The 16,303-nt window shown below is 43.9% G+C and overlaps 1 protein-coding gene across 1 annotated transcript in view; it reads left to right on the plus strand.

Moving 5' to 3' along the window:
* Positions 1-2,032: 2,032 nt before the first annotated feature.
* Positions 2,033-16,303, plus strand: part of LOC121834630 (neprilysin-1-like) — a 57,052-nt gene continuing 42,781 nt past the window's right edge. Inside the window, exons 1-3 of the mRNA XM_042288344.1 lie at positions 2,033-2,129; positions 7,930-7,989; positions 8,069-8,230. Of these exons, the coding sequence (XP_042144278.1) occupies positions 2,048-2,129; positions 7,930-7,989; positions 8,069-8,230 (304 nt within the window). The 5' untranslated portion in view covers positions 2,033-2,047. The remainder of the gene's footprint in view (positions 2,130-7,929; positions 7,990-8,068; positions 8,231-16,303) is intronic.

A 16,303-nucleotide genomic window follows, 5' to 3' on the forward strand; every position in this document is an offset into this window, starting at 1 on the left:
TTTTAATTTAATCGGGACCTCTAAAAGTCAAAGCTAAATAAAGTATTTTTATTAGGAGTTTGAGGCGTCGTAAAATATTATTGAAAGCAAAATCGAAAGATGTAATTCCGTGAAGCTGTGAAGTCTTTTTTTTAAATTATTATTGTCATTTGAAATCAACCACTCCGACGCCATTAGGTTCAGTAGCTGCTTATAATAAGTACGACAACTTGTCATAAAAAATATATGGGCTCTTCTACTGCGATATCCTCTTAAAGGGGTCATAAAACAAATTCGGGTTGGAATCATCATGAGTTTGCAGCGGCTTAATGGTCCTATTCTGGCTCAAGTATACTCGCACAGACGGCCACTGATACCGAAGCTTCTTTCTCGCGGTGAAATTGCGAGGATAAAAGGGGGGCTATTTATTTCAGTCTTGCTTTGGCAGAGTTCGACGACGTAATTGTGGGATTAAAACAACAAGCATGACGGCAGTCGAGCGCGGTTCATGAATTAGACACGAGAACTGCGCTTGACTCGGCTCGGAACAATAAATGCCTCGTCCGATACTCGAGAGCGGTTCGTGTCCAGCAACTGCGGTGATAAGAAGAGCCGAAGTCTAACAATGCCTGGAGCTCAGCACGCCTTTTTCTGCTTTGTTAACCGCAGCGCGTTTCTATGATTAACGTTGGCGGCATGTAATAGGAACAAGGCCGCGTGGCCGCTTTCTTTTTCTCCGAGTTGGGGAGATAAAATATGCTCATATTTCCTGAAATCATTTGGCGACTGCCATTGCATAGACAGAAAAAACTAAGGCAAGCTTATTCAGTTAGTAGCATTTAGCGAAAGTAGAAATAGTCGTACTTAGCAAAAGTAAAAAAATCGTTTCACGGCTTCTTTAAGATGACAAGTAAGCGTAGTTGCACTACGATTCACACGACTACTGAGAACCCTATTTTATGTTTGGCGATATTTCTGGAATAACCTCCTGTTAAACGTGTAAAGCATTTCGGGAGACACTTTTCCTTTAATGTTTAAGTTTATGCCGTAGTATTTGACTGCACAAAATTACTTGGTGCCTTCCCCTTTTGCCTTCGGCATGGTGTTTTGCAAAGCGCGAGGCCCACACAAGCGCAGCAGCCTCCTGAGTCGTCTGCTCAGCTCTCACGTACGCCTAACTCTATATGGACGCGCGTGGACAGGGGAAGGGGCGACGTGGCAAAACTACAACCGGACAGCCCTATACGCTTCGTTCAGCGTATTCGCGGTAGACCACCGCAAGTACGTCTTGATAAGATAGCACATGTATCTAATCTAAAATTCAACTGCATATATCTTAATTGTCCACATAAAGGGAAAAGCTAGTAATGCTTTGCTAGGAGCCGGGCTTTTTTTTCCTGCGGTTCTTGAAGTGAAAACGAGTATAGTGTTTTCATGTTTAGAGTGGGTGGTTTAGATTTGTTTGCTCTGCACAGCAGTTAAAGGATTTGGTGTTCAATACTTGATTTGAGGTTGGAATTTTCCGGGCACTATTCTCCACCATTCGATTCGAATGCGATTCGTGCTGACCTTTCACTGTTTGCATGCACGCCTATAAAAATATGAAATGTTTGCTCAAACTCACAAAGAAATACGCCATAATAAAGAAGAACTAACAAAAAAAAACTCAACAATCGTGAAAGCACTTTTACATGCAGGAACACCTGCCATTTTAATGCATCTCCCAAGAACGCAGATATGTTTACACTTGTTTAAAGATTATGTTTCATCATATCCTGGTTGCCCTTTGAAGTCAACAACAAAATGCGTGAGATGAGCACGCTGGACTCAGAACAGACCTTTTGAAGAATAGATTCCAGTGGCTACTGGACGGGGAAACGTAAAGGATTGAAAGGTGCGTTACTCTTTATGCGATCGTTTTGTTGAAAACATGAAATAATAATCCAGCATTTTAGGATTTTGATAATATATTAGGTATGCTCTTTTTATTCTTTGAAACCGTTTTACAAAAATCCAAGGAGCACCTCACTGAACATTAGTTTTTGGATATATCTTAGGTTTAAAAAAAATGTTTGTCATGGACCGAAGGATAGCAGCACTGATCTTCGTGGTGACAGCATTCGCCAGTTCAAGGACTGCGGAAATCAAAGGTATTATATGTGAATTTGCAAGTAGACTTTGATTATATTAATAACTATCATTTAGTTGTTTCACTTGTAGAAAAATAGCATTGAAGCGTATGTTGTTGCATTTTTGAGAGACCGTTCTGTAACCAATGAGGCAAATAACTGCGAAGTGAATCCACACGGAATCTATTGTCAATCAAAGCTTCTACAACACAGAGCGTAACTTGTAATTCCAGGCTTCTTGCTTCGTGGTTCGCTCTTCGGCAAGTTTATTGGCTAATGCAGCAATATGTTCCAGGGCAAACTATCATAAGGGTATTCAGATTTTCCACGCTCTGGATTTCTTTAACTTTCAGTGAACTGACTCCCTGGCAGTTGTTTCGAAAGGCAAGTCAGTGACATGTACCAAGCTTGTCACGAACAAAACTTGATAGATATATCCGTCCGTTCATGTGTCTGTCGAGAATGATGACTTCGACAATATTAAAACACTCAACGTTTGGTCCACCGAGTATCTTTTTCGTTCATTTTTGACATTCTAGAAGTAACATCGGGTGAATCAGATGATGTAAATCATTAATCAAGCGATATGGAGTGCACACTTTATTACCAGAGTGTTCGTGGCCTTTGGACGAAATATTTTGAATTTATGTCTGAAATTGCAGCCAATTCATACGCCATTTTTGCCTTACTGGGACTTGTCTAGAGGACAGTATCCTAGTTCTCAATATTTGCTTCCGTGTTACTCAGTATTTCGAAAATTCCGTTATTATGTTAGCAATGGATGGAGATACAGAAATGGTGTTCTAACGGCCGGGGACGCTTCTCTGCTTTCATTGCGAGCATATACATAACTGTGAGTCACACTCAGAATGTGTACGGATCCGGGTTACGTCGTGCAACGCGGTTTATTATTTGATTCGAAATTACTATTTTCGGCCACACACTAACTCGGAAGTTGTTCACGTCATTTTAAAAAATTAGCACAATATCTGGACGTAACGAAGATTCGTGTGCAAATATATGGACACTTTAACCAGCAAGGCCTTAATTGGCTGACAGGTTATAACTCGGTGGAGCATGATGTCAGCACCTTGAAAGTCTTAAGCCTTTTGAATTCTATTTATCATAATGATTTTGAACTTCGCGACACTATCCAGAATTTAGCGGGAAATATTCTCAACATTGCATTAGTGTCTTTGCCAATCTATTTTATTTTGTCTATCGCCGACCCTTAAATGAATACTTATTGCAGAATAGTGGTGATAACCTTTATATATATAAATAACTTCAGTGCTATGGCTGCAAGCCGATCCTGAATGGAGAGTGAGATGGTACAGCTGTTGAAGCTCTTACAAAAGTAGTATTGAGTGCAATCGACAGCTCTGTGCCTAAACTAAGCTGAGCTGACATGAGCCGCTGCTTGCAACGCAAGCTTTGTTTTCACTAACTCTTTAAGCATTCTGGACTGGATAAGTAGTACGCCAAATTTAGTGATGTCGTACTTCGGCAAAGGGGCTCTTTAGACGAGACGAGGGTTTGCATATTGCTAGGCTTGAGTCCGATATGTATACCAGGCCCAAAATTGTTCGGAAATGTGCACAGTCAAAAAGAAACGAGCTGGTAAAGTGGTCCGGATACAAAATGGCTCTGTTTATACAAGTGATCTATGCGAAATTGCCGACGTATTTGCAGAACATTTTAAATCCTGTTTTTAGTCTGTAGCAGTCCGTGGTGAGAGCTCAAGGTGCCTAGGCAAATCCAAATTTTTATGTTTTATCCCCCCTGACGAAGTCGAAATGAAGGAAAGCATTCGTAGTTTGAAATTGAAACTGTCTGCTAGCGCAGATGAAATTCCTAGTTTTATTTTAGAAGTGTGTGCTGAACAAGTTTTAATTTTCTGAACATACAATTTATAGAGCATATTTTTAATTTATCACTACGTACGGGAATGTTTACATCTGTCTGAAAACGCTCTGTAGTTCTTCCGATTCATAAATCAGGCGTTCCTAACATTGTAAACTATCGCCCGTTTAATCACTCTGCATTTTTATGAAAGGTCGTACATACGTCTCGACTGGTACTCCAACCAAAAGATAAGCCTGAAGAGCATGGGTGTTTGAAGGGCACATCAGTGGATACGAGACTATGCTCTTTATTATATTGTACAGATCCGTTCGTTCGTGACCGGGAGCATGTTGATGATTTAGACACGTTGACATGTCTAAATCATTAGATAAGGATAAGGGATAGTCCAACGCATTAACGGACCCCCAATCAAAAGCTTAAAAGAATGTGCATGGACAAGCCTCATTCTTGGGACAAATATTTAGCCCCTTTCTTTTCGTGTACCGTGAGGTTCTTCAGGCAAGTGTGGAGTTCTGCCTATTTGAATTCATCTATGGCCGCCGTTTTAGAGGTCTCTCAGTGCTAAAGGTAAAAGGGGTCGGAGACCACATAAGCTCCGATGTACAAGCAATGTGCAGATGTGTGCTTGATATCAGAAACAAGCTGAAACAAGCCACTGAGTTAGTGTAGGAGAAACTGCAGGAATCTCAACGAAAGCAGAGCAAATGCTTCAATAAGAAGGCTAAAGAATGACAGCTAAAAGTGGGAGGTTGAGTGTTGTTTATTTTCCCTAGCAGCAGTAACAAGCTGTTGATACAGTAGAAAAGTCCATACTTGATGGTGGAGAAGAAGATGGATGAGTGCTACGTTCTAGACCCCGGTCACACGCGCAAGCTCTTTCACGTCTATATGTTGAAAGGATGTGAGGAACGAGCAGTTTAAACAGCCAGCAAGGTGCATGTCAACGCATATGTTGCAATCGAGTAGTGTGATGATGGAAAGGAGCTTCCCTGAATGAGCGTCAAGAGGACGCAGGGACCAGAAGATGTCACAGGGTCAGACCCGTTAACCTAGGAGCAGGGCGCTGAGGTGAACGAGCTCGTCCACGGATACAAAATGTGTTATTCGACTTGTTTGGTAAAAAAAACCTTCTGTATTTTAGTTACATGCATCTACCACTGTGTAGACACCGCAGTACTCGCTTCCTTTCGCAATCAGGAAGGTAATCGAAACCGAAGTTCAAGTGATGTTGAAGTTGGGAGTGATTGAGAGATCGACTTCCGCCTACAATTCTCCCCTCGTCGTTTTACGCAAGTCAGATATACGGAAGTGAAACTTAACAGCTTGCTGGCTCTAAATGAGGAACCCATTCCCCGGGTTGATGAAATCCTGGCCCATGTGGGCAGGAAATGTTTATTTTGCAAACTGGACTTATCCAAAAGATATAGGTGAATCCTTCTATCGACGGATTCCAAGGTCAAGACGGCATTTTCAACTGAGACGGGGTTTACCAGTTTAGGTTTAATCCCTTCGGAATTAAAACGGCATCAGTCGTATTTAATCGGCTTATAAGTACGCTGCTGGCAGACATCCCAACAGTACAGCACTACATCGACGATGCGCTAAGAGCAACCAATGCTTGGGAGTAGCACCTAGGCGCGTGGGAAAAAAATACCTAAGCGAATGCGGCGCACCGGAATCACGGTGAAGTTCCGAAAATTCGAAATTGGAAGAAAGACAATAACCTTTTCGGGCAATGAAATGGGGAATAAAGAAGTAAGGCCACACTCGCAGACTTTGTAGAACATCAATTGCGCTGAAGGACCCCGAACCAAGAAGCAAGTTAGCGCATTTCTCGGATTGGCGCGATACTACCGCCAATTCATCCCCAACTATGTCGAGGTGGCTGGACCTTTAGTTAAACTGTCGTGGAGGGATGTGCACGTTGAAACCATAAGCGACCCAATTGAAACAACCTAATGGTGGCCAGGGCGTCAGCGCCCTCTATCCGCCGATCAGGCAACTACTGAGATGAAAAGGTCTATACAGTTATTCTACTCGATAGAAAACACAGTTTTGAAACGAAAATCTATATGGCGCTTCAAATCACAAAAGATTACCGAAGACGGAAGAAAGGGGATAAGGGCAGTACCTCCTCAATTTCGTCTCCCGTGGAACTCCCGCGGTTGGGCACGACGGTGACAGGATGCCGCACAGGCCCATATTGACCCATGTTTTCCCCTTTCTACAACGCCAGAATCATTCGCGAAGGGAGGCCTTTTGACCCCCGCGTATGATAATGACTAGCTACCAACGTTACTATTAGTGCATGCCACTAAATAAGCTACGCTTATTTAGTGGCGCTAAATGCGCGACAATATGGTCAAACACTTGACCATATTGTTGCTTAAAACCATGGTTGCCAGTTATCTGAAGCCTCATCTGAAAGCACAAAAAACGCTTTTCCGTCCTCCTCAAATGTCTAAACAGTTTGCGACAGGGTAAAGAAATATTACATGGGCTTCCTAACACCAAATCTAATACTGAGGAAGTCGCACTTTTGAATCATGACGATCGGCTGTTGTGTCTGCTCTCCACAAGCACCAAAATGGTGGCGCCCACAACAATGTCGGGGAACAGAGTGCCGAAACTCTAATCGCAGCTCATTTAAAGGAGTCATAAAACGGTTTTCCAATTTTTTTCGGTTTAGATTTACTCCTTAACTCATAAATCCTGCATTCTACCAAACAGTTCAAGAAGACGAAAAGGGGGAGTCCCCTCTTGCTTGAACAAATGCTCGGACTCTCGTTTGTGTAATCCGGACACACCCATTCTCCTCCTAGAAGATTAGCGCGTCGCTCAAAATTCAGACAAACGTTGTTTTCCCCACCCCGTTCACCCCGAAGCTGAAAGTGCTGTGGAAGCTACCTGCTGCTTGGGCCAGCCACACTTTTGCGACGTGATCACGGTCTCTCGCGCATACCCACACGCAGACAATGAGGTCAGGTGATGAAAGGGGGGCGTCTGATTGGTCCGGCCAGCGCGTAGCTTCTAGCACAATGTCAGCTGAGGGGTGAAGGGGTTAAGTAAGCTCCGGTGTCGTGCAACGTTCCTTTGGGCCCGGTGACGCGCTGCGGGGGCCCGGTGACGCGCTGCAGGGTCCGCGGATGTATCCCAGTGAAAAGGCAGAGAGCTTACGAAGGGAAGGAGGTACGAAATAGTCCGCGCTGTTTTCAAATTTTCGTATCAAAAGTCAGGCTTTTGACTTTCTAACTTTTTTTTGGCCCACTGAACAATGTGCTATTAGTAAAATCCAAATATAAATTGATTTATTCCAGTCTAAAATTCGTTTCATTGGCCCTTTAATGGCTCCAGTTCCTATGTAGCGTTGATAGTGAGTCACCAAAGACGGTCTGACAATGTCACGTTATTTAAGGGTTACAAGGTCGCGAAAATCGACACGCTTTCTGCGGGTTTTTTTTTTTTTTTTACGTTTGTGTTAGTAAAACGGATATCATACTGAAACAACAGCGATGGCACATTTTACACGCCGGCGACAAATTTATAATTGAAATGCGCCAGTCAAGACGAGTATTTGCGAAAGTAAGAATTTTTAAGTATTAAATTGTTAATTATTGCTTTACATTGTCCACACGACCTACTCCCCGGAACTTTATTCTAAAGTAATATTTTTTAATCATAATTGCTCTTTCAAGTACACACAGTTGTTCTTAAAGTCTCCTGTATGTATAGACGTTTGTAAGTGCGACTTCTGGGCGCTGTCATCTTGCTGCTGGTGTGGGTAGATCGTCTGGTCGTCAATTACTGCTGAATCGCACCCCCGGTTTTCAGACTGGCGCTCAAACAAAACGTTATTCATCCACGGTGGCCAGACTAGCTTTCGAAGTGCGGCTGCTTGCAAACGTCTATAGCAGTAGAAAATCTCTCTAAATAAAACTGCGCGACAATATTTCAGATCCAGTGAAGCAGGATCCCCTTGATAATGTATGCCAAACGCCTGAGTGTAAAGAGATGGGTAAGAACGGACTTGTTTTTTGCCGCGGGATAATCCCTCTAGATTTATATTATCTGAAATGTATTTTATACTATTACAGGCATAAAGCTTAGCCATGCAGTTGACAGAAATAAAGATCCATGTGATGATTTTTATGATTATGTGTGCAAAAATTGGAAGCAGGACGACACCATTCCGCCATATTTGCCTAGCTATGGACATACATGGTTAGTACGAGAGGAACTGTCCAAGAGACTTAAAGGTAATTTCGATCTTTAACATGGCTATATTTGGGTGACTAAAGTGGGAGAATTAGCTACTACTATTATATTTAACTGACACCTAAAATTGCTACAAATGTTTATTAATAAATGTACAACTTATTGTATTTTGGTTAAAGGAAAACGCCTGTGATGTCTTAGGTATGCTCACTATTGGTAAGAAAAAATTAAATTTCTGACTTTCATCAAAATAAAAAAGTGAAATTTCTGACTTTAACACCACCATGCTTAGGTCACGTTGACAAGTATTTTCCAAACAAATTTTTTTTTTATAAAAATTAATGATTGTATGTGTTTCTACTCTCGCAGACCTTCTATTGCATACTTAATATCACAAGCAATAGCGAACCTAAAATTGAAAGCAAATGGGGTGTAAATGAGAAATGGGCTAAGTTTGGGCGCGATATAAGAAGAAATAAAAAAAAATGCTAGTCTAAGATTTCGTTACCAGCGAGACTTCTGATCAAAAGGAAGGAAGATGATCCAAAGACTGTCCTTCCCAATCAGCAATGCTCGCTTATCTTCCATTGTGGCGAAGAAACATCATTTCTGCCGAGGTCCCATGTGGCGTGCGTCCTGTATTCACTAGAAGTGGGCTTTATTTCGCTGTTTATAAAACACTATCAAATCATACGAAAGATAGGGGTGCGATATCTTTCGGTACTTTGTGGAGATGCATGTTCTCAAAGTGCTATCATGAGAGCACTTTTAGAGACGGACGAGAGGGGAGAACCAACAATATGTGCTAACTTCAACTTTTTAATATTCAGGAAGACATACTCTGTGCCATCGCGCCACTTAATTTATACTCTGGCCTGCCGCGGTTCGCAAGAACTGGGTCACTTTAACATAACATTTTATCAGGTCTGTCTCTATATTTTAGCAAACCGTCACCGTGCTCCACCTACCGCACAACCAGAGCCTTTGAAGCATGCTTTTAAGCGCGCACCCGAGTGATACCATGGCCGGGGGGCGTATTAGCAAACCATATCCCGTACAGTGCCTGGCCACGCCCCCTTCGGCGCGACGCAAAAGCGGCCATTTCATTGGTTTTCAAAATGTCACGTGACATGACGTCACTTCCGCGCCGTTTGAACGCATTTGGGCGCGTTTTCGTCTCGTCAAGATGGCGTCCGCCGCTACGCTGGTGGGTGAGACACGCGTTACGCTGCGCCGCTGTGAACACTTCGTTTCACGCGCGTGCCTAGATGACTCGAATGCTTTCAACTTAGCGATGTGAACTCGTTTTTCGGTAAGATGAACCCCCAGGACTGCACGCCGAGATGATGCCACCGCATACGCGCCGCTGCCGAAGTCGCCCCTACGAGTACGACCAGCACTATACCACTCCGTTGAAACAGTTTCATGTTGTGAAATAAAATTCTTCCTTGTATTCAAAGTAACTGCACTTGTTCCCTCACTTCATGGCGAAGACTGTGTCACAGTAGCAATCATCGTAGTGCACGACAGTATTCATTTTCCTCCACAGTAATTTTACTCTCACCAGGTAGGAGGTGCGTGTACCAGACAAGCGATGAAAGGAGGAGAGAGATGAAAGAATGATAAATGCGTACACAGAATGTTAACCTCCTCTCCGCGAGCAAAGCTCGCATAGAAAAGCAACGTTAGGTGCGTGGCTGTTACGCGTGAGCAACCTGGAAAATTGTGAATTGAAATGGCACCACTCCACCTACTTTGACACTTGTACTGGTGGTGCTAGAAGACGTCCACCGCTTTCCGAAATCGCACTTTGAGCATTAAGAGTCTAGCAAACGCGCGTACGCAGGCATCAGTACAGCTGCGGTCGTGGTCAGGCGCGCATTTGCGGAACGAGAACATGTCCACGTACAAGAAGCACTGCGTCCGCGTCGAGCCGTCCTCAGTTGCTAGCATTTGGTGCTACGCTGCAGCGGCGAACTCCAAGGATCGTTATGGGTCGTACGACTTCGACAGCGGCGCGTATGCGGTGGCATCATCTCGGCGTGCAGTCCTGGGCGTTCATCTTACCGAAAAACGAGTTCACATCGCTAAGTTGGAAGCATTCGAGTCATCTAGGCACGCGCGTGAAACGAAGTGTTTACAGCGGCGCAGCGTAACGCGCGTCTCACCCACCAGCGTAGCGGCGGACGCCATCTTGACGAGACGAAAACGCGCTCAAGTGCGTTCAAACGGCGCGGAAGTGACGTCATGTCACGTGACATTTTGAAAACCAATGAAATGGCCGCTTTCGCGTCGCGCCGAAGGGGGCGTGCGTGGCCAGGCACTGTACTGCATATGGTTTGGTCATACGCCTCCGCGCGCCTAAAACAAACACTGAACCTAGAACATTTTTTTTGTACCTGGTTAGAACGCCATCATCATCATCCCACAGGGGCACAGTTTCAGATTCGGTCTCAAATTGAAAAAAAATAAAATCTTATTGTAGCATAAATATTAAACAAGAAAAAAAAACTTTTTTTACGTGTATCTTATTTGAGGGATGCCTGTCCTAACCGAGTAGAAAAAAAAAGATTTCTTTCCTAGCTTCAGTGTCCTTTTAAAATATGACCGCATCTCATCGTGGTGAATGATGTTGATTTGGGCGAAGCTCTGGTGGTGCTGATGATACTGATTTTGTTCATAGGTAGTGCTGATGGTGCTGATTTTTTTATTGCTCATAAGTAGTGCTGAGTTCCGGGTTACGTTTCGATTTCATTATTACTGCTTTATGGTCGGTGAAATGCAGAGCCAGTGATACTTCTAGCGGATCAGCTTGGATCCGCTAGAAGCCGTGGGAAGGCATCTCCACCGATTAAGTCAACGGTCCATGTCAGAAAAAGAATGTGCGTTATGGAACGTGGTTATGTACGCATTTGAGCATTTGACTGCAGCGCCCTCTCGTCTATAAACGTTCAGCCAATTCCTCCAAAGTTCAACGCGAATATATACGCACTTGACCGCAGCACCCTCTCCTGTATAGACGTTGACCGGCTACATGCAACGTTTCATCCATGACATCCCCAGCTCTTGAGTTACTACCACATCTCAGAGCCTCCTACTCGTCCCGCAGTCGTTACCGAGTGGTTAGGCGATGGAATAGAAATTCATTGGGGTCTCCCCGCACAGGTTCGAATCCTGTCGACTCCGCAAACATTTTTTTTTCATATTTTTTTTTATTTTTTGCCCTACACGAGCACGTGAGCTCACGAGTACGAGCACGAGCACGAGCACCAGCAAGATCGATGTGAGCACGGACGCCGGAAGGACAAGGCTAGACCCTAAGGAGCTTCGCCCTAAAAAAAACAGGACAAGCTTTGTTTTTATTACGCGCTCCTTGCCTGCCGTTGTGTTTGGGCCGCGCGTGCATCGTATGGTACGGAAAGTAGATAGATCGAGCTCAAGTCATATATTAAACTGCTCATGTTATACTGCAACAGACTATAGGGAGTATTCACTGGCGGCCATAGCTGCGTACGCGACTGCTGAGCGTGTGCTGACGTCGAGCTCCCACAGTTCTTTTGCAACGTGCATTCCGCACCGCCAAGATTGCCGGTCTAAGTAGTCACTTCCGCAAAAGTTTGTGGTGAAAACCGTTTTTTTTTTTAGCACTGCTTGAAGTTTCCAAAAAAGCTCGAAATATTGCCGCACGCAGGACCGAATTAAAATGCCAAGCTCAGTCACAGACTTCTAGGAGAATCATGTTTATTTTTACTCGGGACGTAAAGGCTCGCGACTTAAACGTAAAAGTTTCGTCCGACTTCCTTGCTCTCGAAAGTGCCTGTTCAATCTCGCCCCGAACGTTCGACGCTCGAACCTTCTGGGACGAAGTTTCGAGATACTTCGCGGGACCTTGTCGAGTCACTCCCTCTTTCGCTTGCTTTTACGCCGCCGAATCGCCGCTCGCCTTTCTGCTGTCTGGACGCTCGTTCTTTATTTTGTTTGGCACAAGTTTGCCCCCCATAAACTTTTGGTTCAAAACGGGTTTTTCGCCGCTTCTGCGCCTGTCATTCGTGACAAAATGGTACATATATATTTCTATATATGGGTGATTTCATCTCAACTCAGGCACGCATTTAGGGTCGAATTTTTAATTTTGACGAAAAAAATATATGTTTTGGGGCAATTCCTATAATAAAAGAAGACGCAAACGGTTATTTCGTGGGATTTTTTGTTCTCAAGTTATGGACTGTTGAAGCGGTCAAGGTGGAAATTGATGTTTTTCCAGCCTATCGGAGGTGCCATATTTCACTCCATCCCTTTTCCCTAATTTTTACGCTACATCAATATAACTTTTTGGGAACACTCTAGACATAGGCTTTTTCATGCTAATTAAGCGTCTAGGTCATAGCATTCTTAATTATTTTTTTTTTATTTGTCAAACCGCCTCTCTGTGACGATATTTGACGAAGTTCAGCAAGCTGTGCTGTGTGACCTAATCAACATATTTTTATGATCTTTATATCACCGTAAAGCACCAATTATGCTCTTTCTTTTGCGTAAAATTTCAATTTTTTGCCACAAGTACGTAATGCGCTACATGTGCCTGAAAAACGAATATTTCGAAAACTAGCAAGTTTGGAATCGATTTTCTAAAAAACCCCACTTTTTATTTTTTCATTTTTTATTCACAGTTAGTTAATATAGTAGTCTATCAGGAACTACCAACAGAAATTGTAATATATTGTTTGTATGGCCGCTATTAAGACTCTAATCTCGTGCTATGAGCGTTTTGAACGGGACTTCGCACAGGCGCTTTGCTGAGCAGAATTTTGGCCAATGTAAAGTTTTCTATTTAATGTTAGGACTTACCACATATCTGAGCGTAAAAGCAAGTGAAGTAACAATATATATCCTTACAATATTTATTTACTTGGCACTGGGGTGATTTGAAAGGTGTGTGAGCTTCGCCTTATGTATTGACGGAGAAGTACGTAACATCTAAACTCACGGACAAACTTAAGTCACGAGGGAAAAGTCTAAGTAACCTGGCATGAATCACTGCAAATGGAAATGAAACCTAAACACATGACTAACACATTTGAAGCCTTACACGCCACGAAATGCTCGTCCTTACACGCCACGAAATGCTCGTTATTTTACGAAAGAACCAGTATGTGCACAAAATAGACCGTACTTCCTAAGCGTCAGATACTAAATCGCACATATGTATATGCACTGCATATCTGTTTGACATAAGAAAATATGACAATTACATATAAAGTTCGGAATTTTAAACTCAAGATGCGACACGCAACCAGAGAAGGGAAGTAATATTTCATGTTGTAGCCTAAACATGTTCATTGCATAAAATATATCAAAATGTGTTGACCAAATGTCTCATATACTCCTAATTAACATGAAATACACTCAAAGTTAATACAAGTATAAACTTTAAAACGAATTGAACACCGCCAAATTCCGTCTGGTTTACGGATAGACGACGCAGTACCTTTTCAATACTACACGGCGCTGCTCACACAAAAACAGTGATAAACACCTGGGATAGGGATAGTCATCTTTCGACGTAGCACATTTCGAGACAATAGGTTGATGCGATTCTGACCCAGTTTTCGCTTTGTCCAAATTGCAGTCAGTTCAATGTCAAAGTCTATGGCGCGTCGTCTGATCACACAGCGCGCACTCACAGGGGGACAAGGATGAACGCACTGTTGAAACGGTCCGGCCTTTTCACGGTCCTCTGTCTATTCTGGGGTTTGGTAAACTCTTTCTAGGACGACATCAACTCCCCCTTCCCCCATTGCTTTGCTCCACACATGAGAAGATTGGGTGCCTTTCGATGGGGTTACCTTCTCCCACGCCTTCCTTTTAAGCTCCCGATAACGGGACAGCTCCTCTTCGTCGATGAAGAGAAGCGTTATCCCGTTGATTTTCTGGCCGAGAGCTTCAACGAACGTACGCGCGTTAGTTATGGAGCTCAGCTCAGTTGTTTTCAAGTTATGCAGTGACGCATGATGCTTCAGAACACCACCCACTCCATCGCTTTTGCCGTGCCCTGACGCCGAGTATATCCACCTGCTGACAACAAACTTCTTCTGAAATTCGTGTAATTGGTGCCGATTTTTGAAATGCTTGGAGCGCCGTCCGAAACATAGATTAGCTCCAAAAAAACGAGCAAGAGTTCCTCGAGCCTGTCTTCAATCATTGTGAGCGCAAAGAGCGCGTGTGCAGAATCATGACAGGTATCGTCACTCACGACGCCGAAACTTAGTGTTCCCTTCGTGGTCGTCGCAACGCAGGTGAAGATTGTCACCATCTTGGTTTTCCAGTGGTATCCCTGCACTGCACGTTGGAGCACAATACTCCAGTTTTCGGCGAAATCAAAGTGGAGGATACGACACGTGGCTTCACATTTGCTTTTTCAAGCCATATTGCTCTCTGTTGTGCGCGCCGAATATAATAGTGGGGTCTGTATTTCTTCGTCCACTTGTTGAGTTCGTTAAGAAAAGCAGTGGCCTCCAAATGTTTTTTCACCAACTCGCCACCAGATTCCCACAGTGCCAACTCCAGTTCATCTTCAGCGCTCATCCCTAGCATCTCGAGGGATATGTCCTTCCGGTTCGAACAGGCTTCACACCTCAGCAAGAAGCAGTTTTGGGAAGGATTTTGACAAAGAAAAATTTTCTGGACGTCTTCAAAGGTCATGGTCTTCCCCGCCGCATTTGACAGAGATGTCAGACAGAGTATGAAGTTGGCGCGGCATACACACACACACTCTTCATGTACAGGGTATTTCTTAACCCACTTGGGCCGAAGAGAATAAAATTTTGTTAGGCCCATTTTTGACTCTGGATTGGCCGCCTTGAATTCTTTGTAGGTTTCCCTAATAGATCTCGTCATAAATCGCTTCGTGACGAAGACTTCCTGACCATCAATAAAAAGCCTTACGACATCCTTCTTGTTCGGGCTTTGTCTTGAGCAGTCTTTCGCATCTGATGTGTAGTAAGTCAACGCAAGAGCGACATCGTTTTCGTTGAGAGCATGTCCTTGGTAGGGGTCAGGTGACGCCCAGACCCCCATTTTTTTTTCAGCTTTCTTGATTGGTCCAAAGCATGCTTCGTCACTTCAGGAATTGCTTTCAGGATATCTTTCTTTTTGAGGTCAGATGGAAAGAGAGTTAAGAGGCGGTAGCGTTCTACCTGCGACGCACTCTTGACGTAGGCTGCTCGTAAATTGCTGACCCAGTCGGAGCACGAGGAGCATGGATCTTCTTTGTCTGTGCCCGTAGGTTCTCCGTACACGTCACTTATTTTACGACCAATTTTCTTTTTGAAGTCCGCGGTTATCTCGGATTTTTTTCGCTTAACATAGCCGGTACGACTTCGTGGGGTCACGCTAGAAGGGAGTTTAAGTGGTGTCACACTTACTTCGGCAGCATCAATTGCTTCAGACACTCCTTGGACCAGGGCTTCCTCGTCAACGAGTGATCTGTCCGCTGGTTTCAAGGATGATGACGATGAGCTTGATGATATTTCCTGTCCTGGCTTATGTTCTTCAATCTGACCCTAGAACATTGTGTAGCAGTTATTGCACAGAACATCTCCAGGGCTTACGCGCTGGGCGTCCTCAGCCGGTAGAACTTGCTTAAGACAACTTAGGTTTAGCTCCGAGACTTGACGAAAATGGCGTCCGTAAAACACTATTCTCTTGTGTCTCCTTGAATAGCCGGCGCACACTTTCCGGTCTGAACTGAATAATGTATTAGCCATGGCAGTAACGAACACTTCTGGCTTTCTGAAACCAGGAGCAGTTTTAAGTTCACCCAGCTCAGACAGCACAGAGGTAGAATGAGTACCAGCTTTCCGCCGTGGATTATGAATTCACGTAAAGAGCCAGAAAGGGACCGAGAAGGCTATTATCAGTTAGAAGACGTGCGAAGATTCGGCTTCCTTTAGGTTCCCAATCTTCCCGTCGATCCATACTTAAACATTCGCTCTCCGCCTCGCGCGTAATCTGAGTGCCACGCAGCAGCGGCGTCTCTTTTAGTGCCCGCGGATTAGTGGCACGGTTGTGTTAGGGTGGCATCTGTAAAATTTCGGAGCCGTAAGCAAAAGGCC

Source organism: Ixodes scapularis, unplaced genomic scaffold, assembly GCF_016920785.2.
Source record: "Ixodes scapularis isolate PalLabHiFi unplaced genomic scaffold, ASM1692078v2 ptg001946l_1___fragment_6___debris__unscaffolded, whole genome shotgun sequence".
In the NCBI taxonomy this organism is placed as follows: Eukaryota; Metazoa; Arthropoda; class Arachnida; order Ixodida; family Ixodidae; genus Ixodes; species Ixodes scapularis.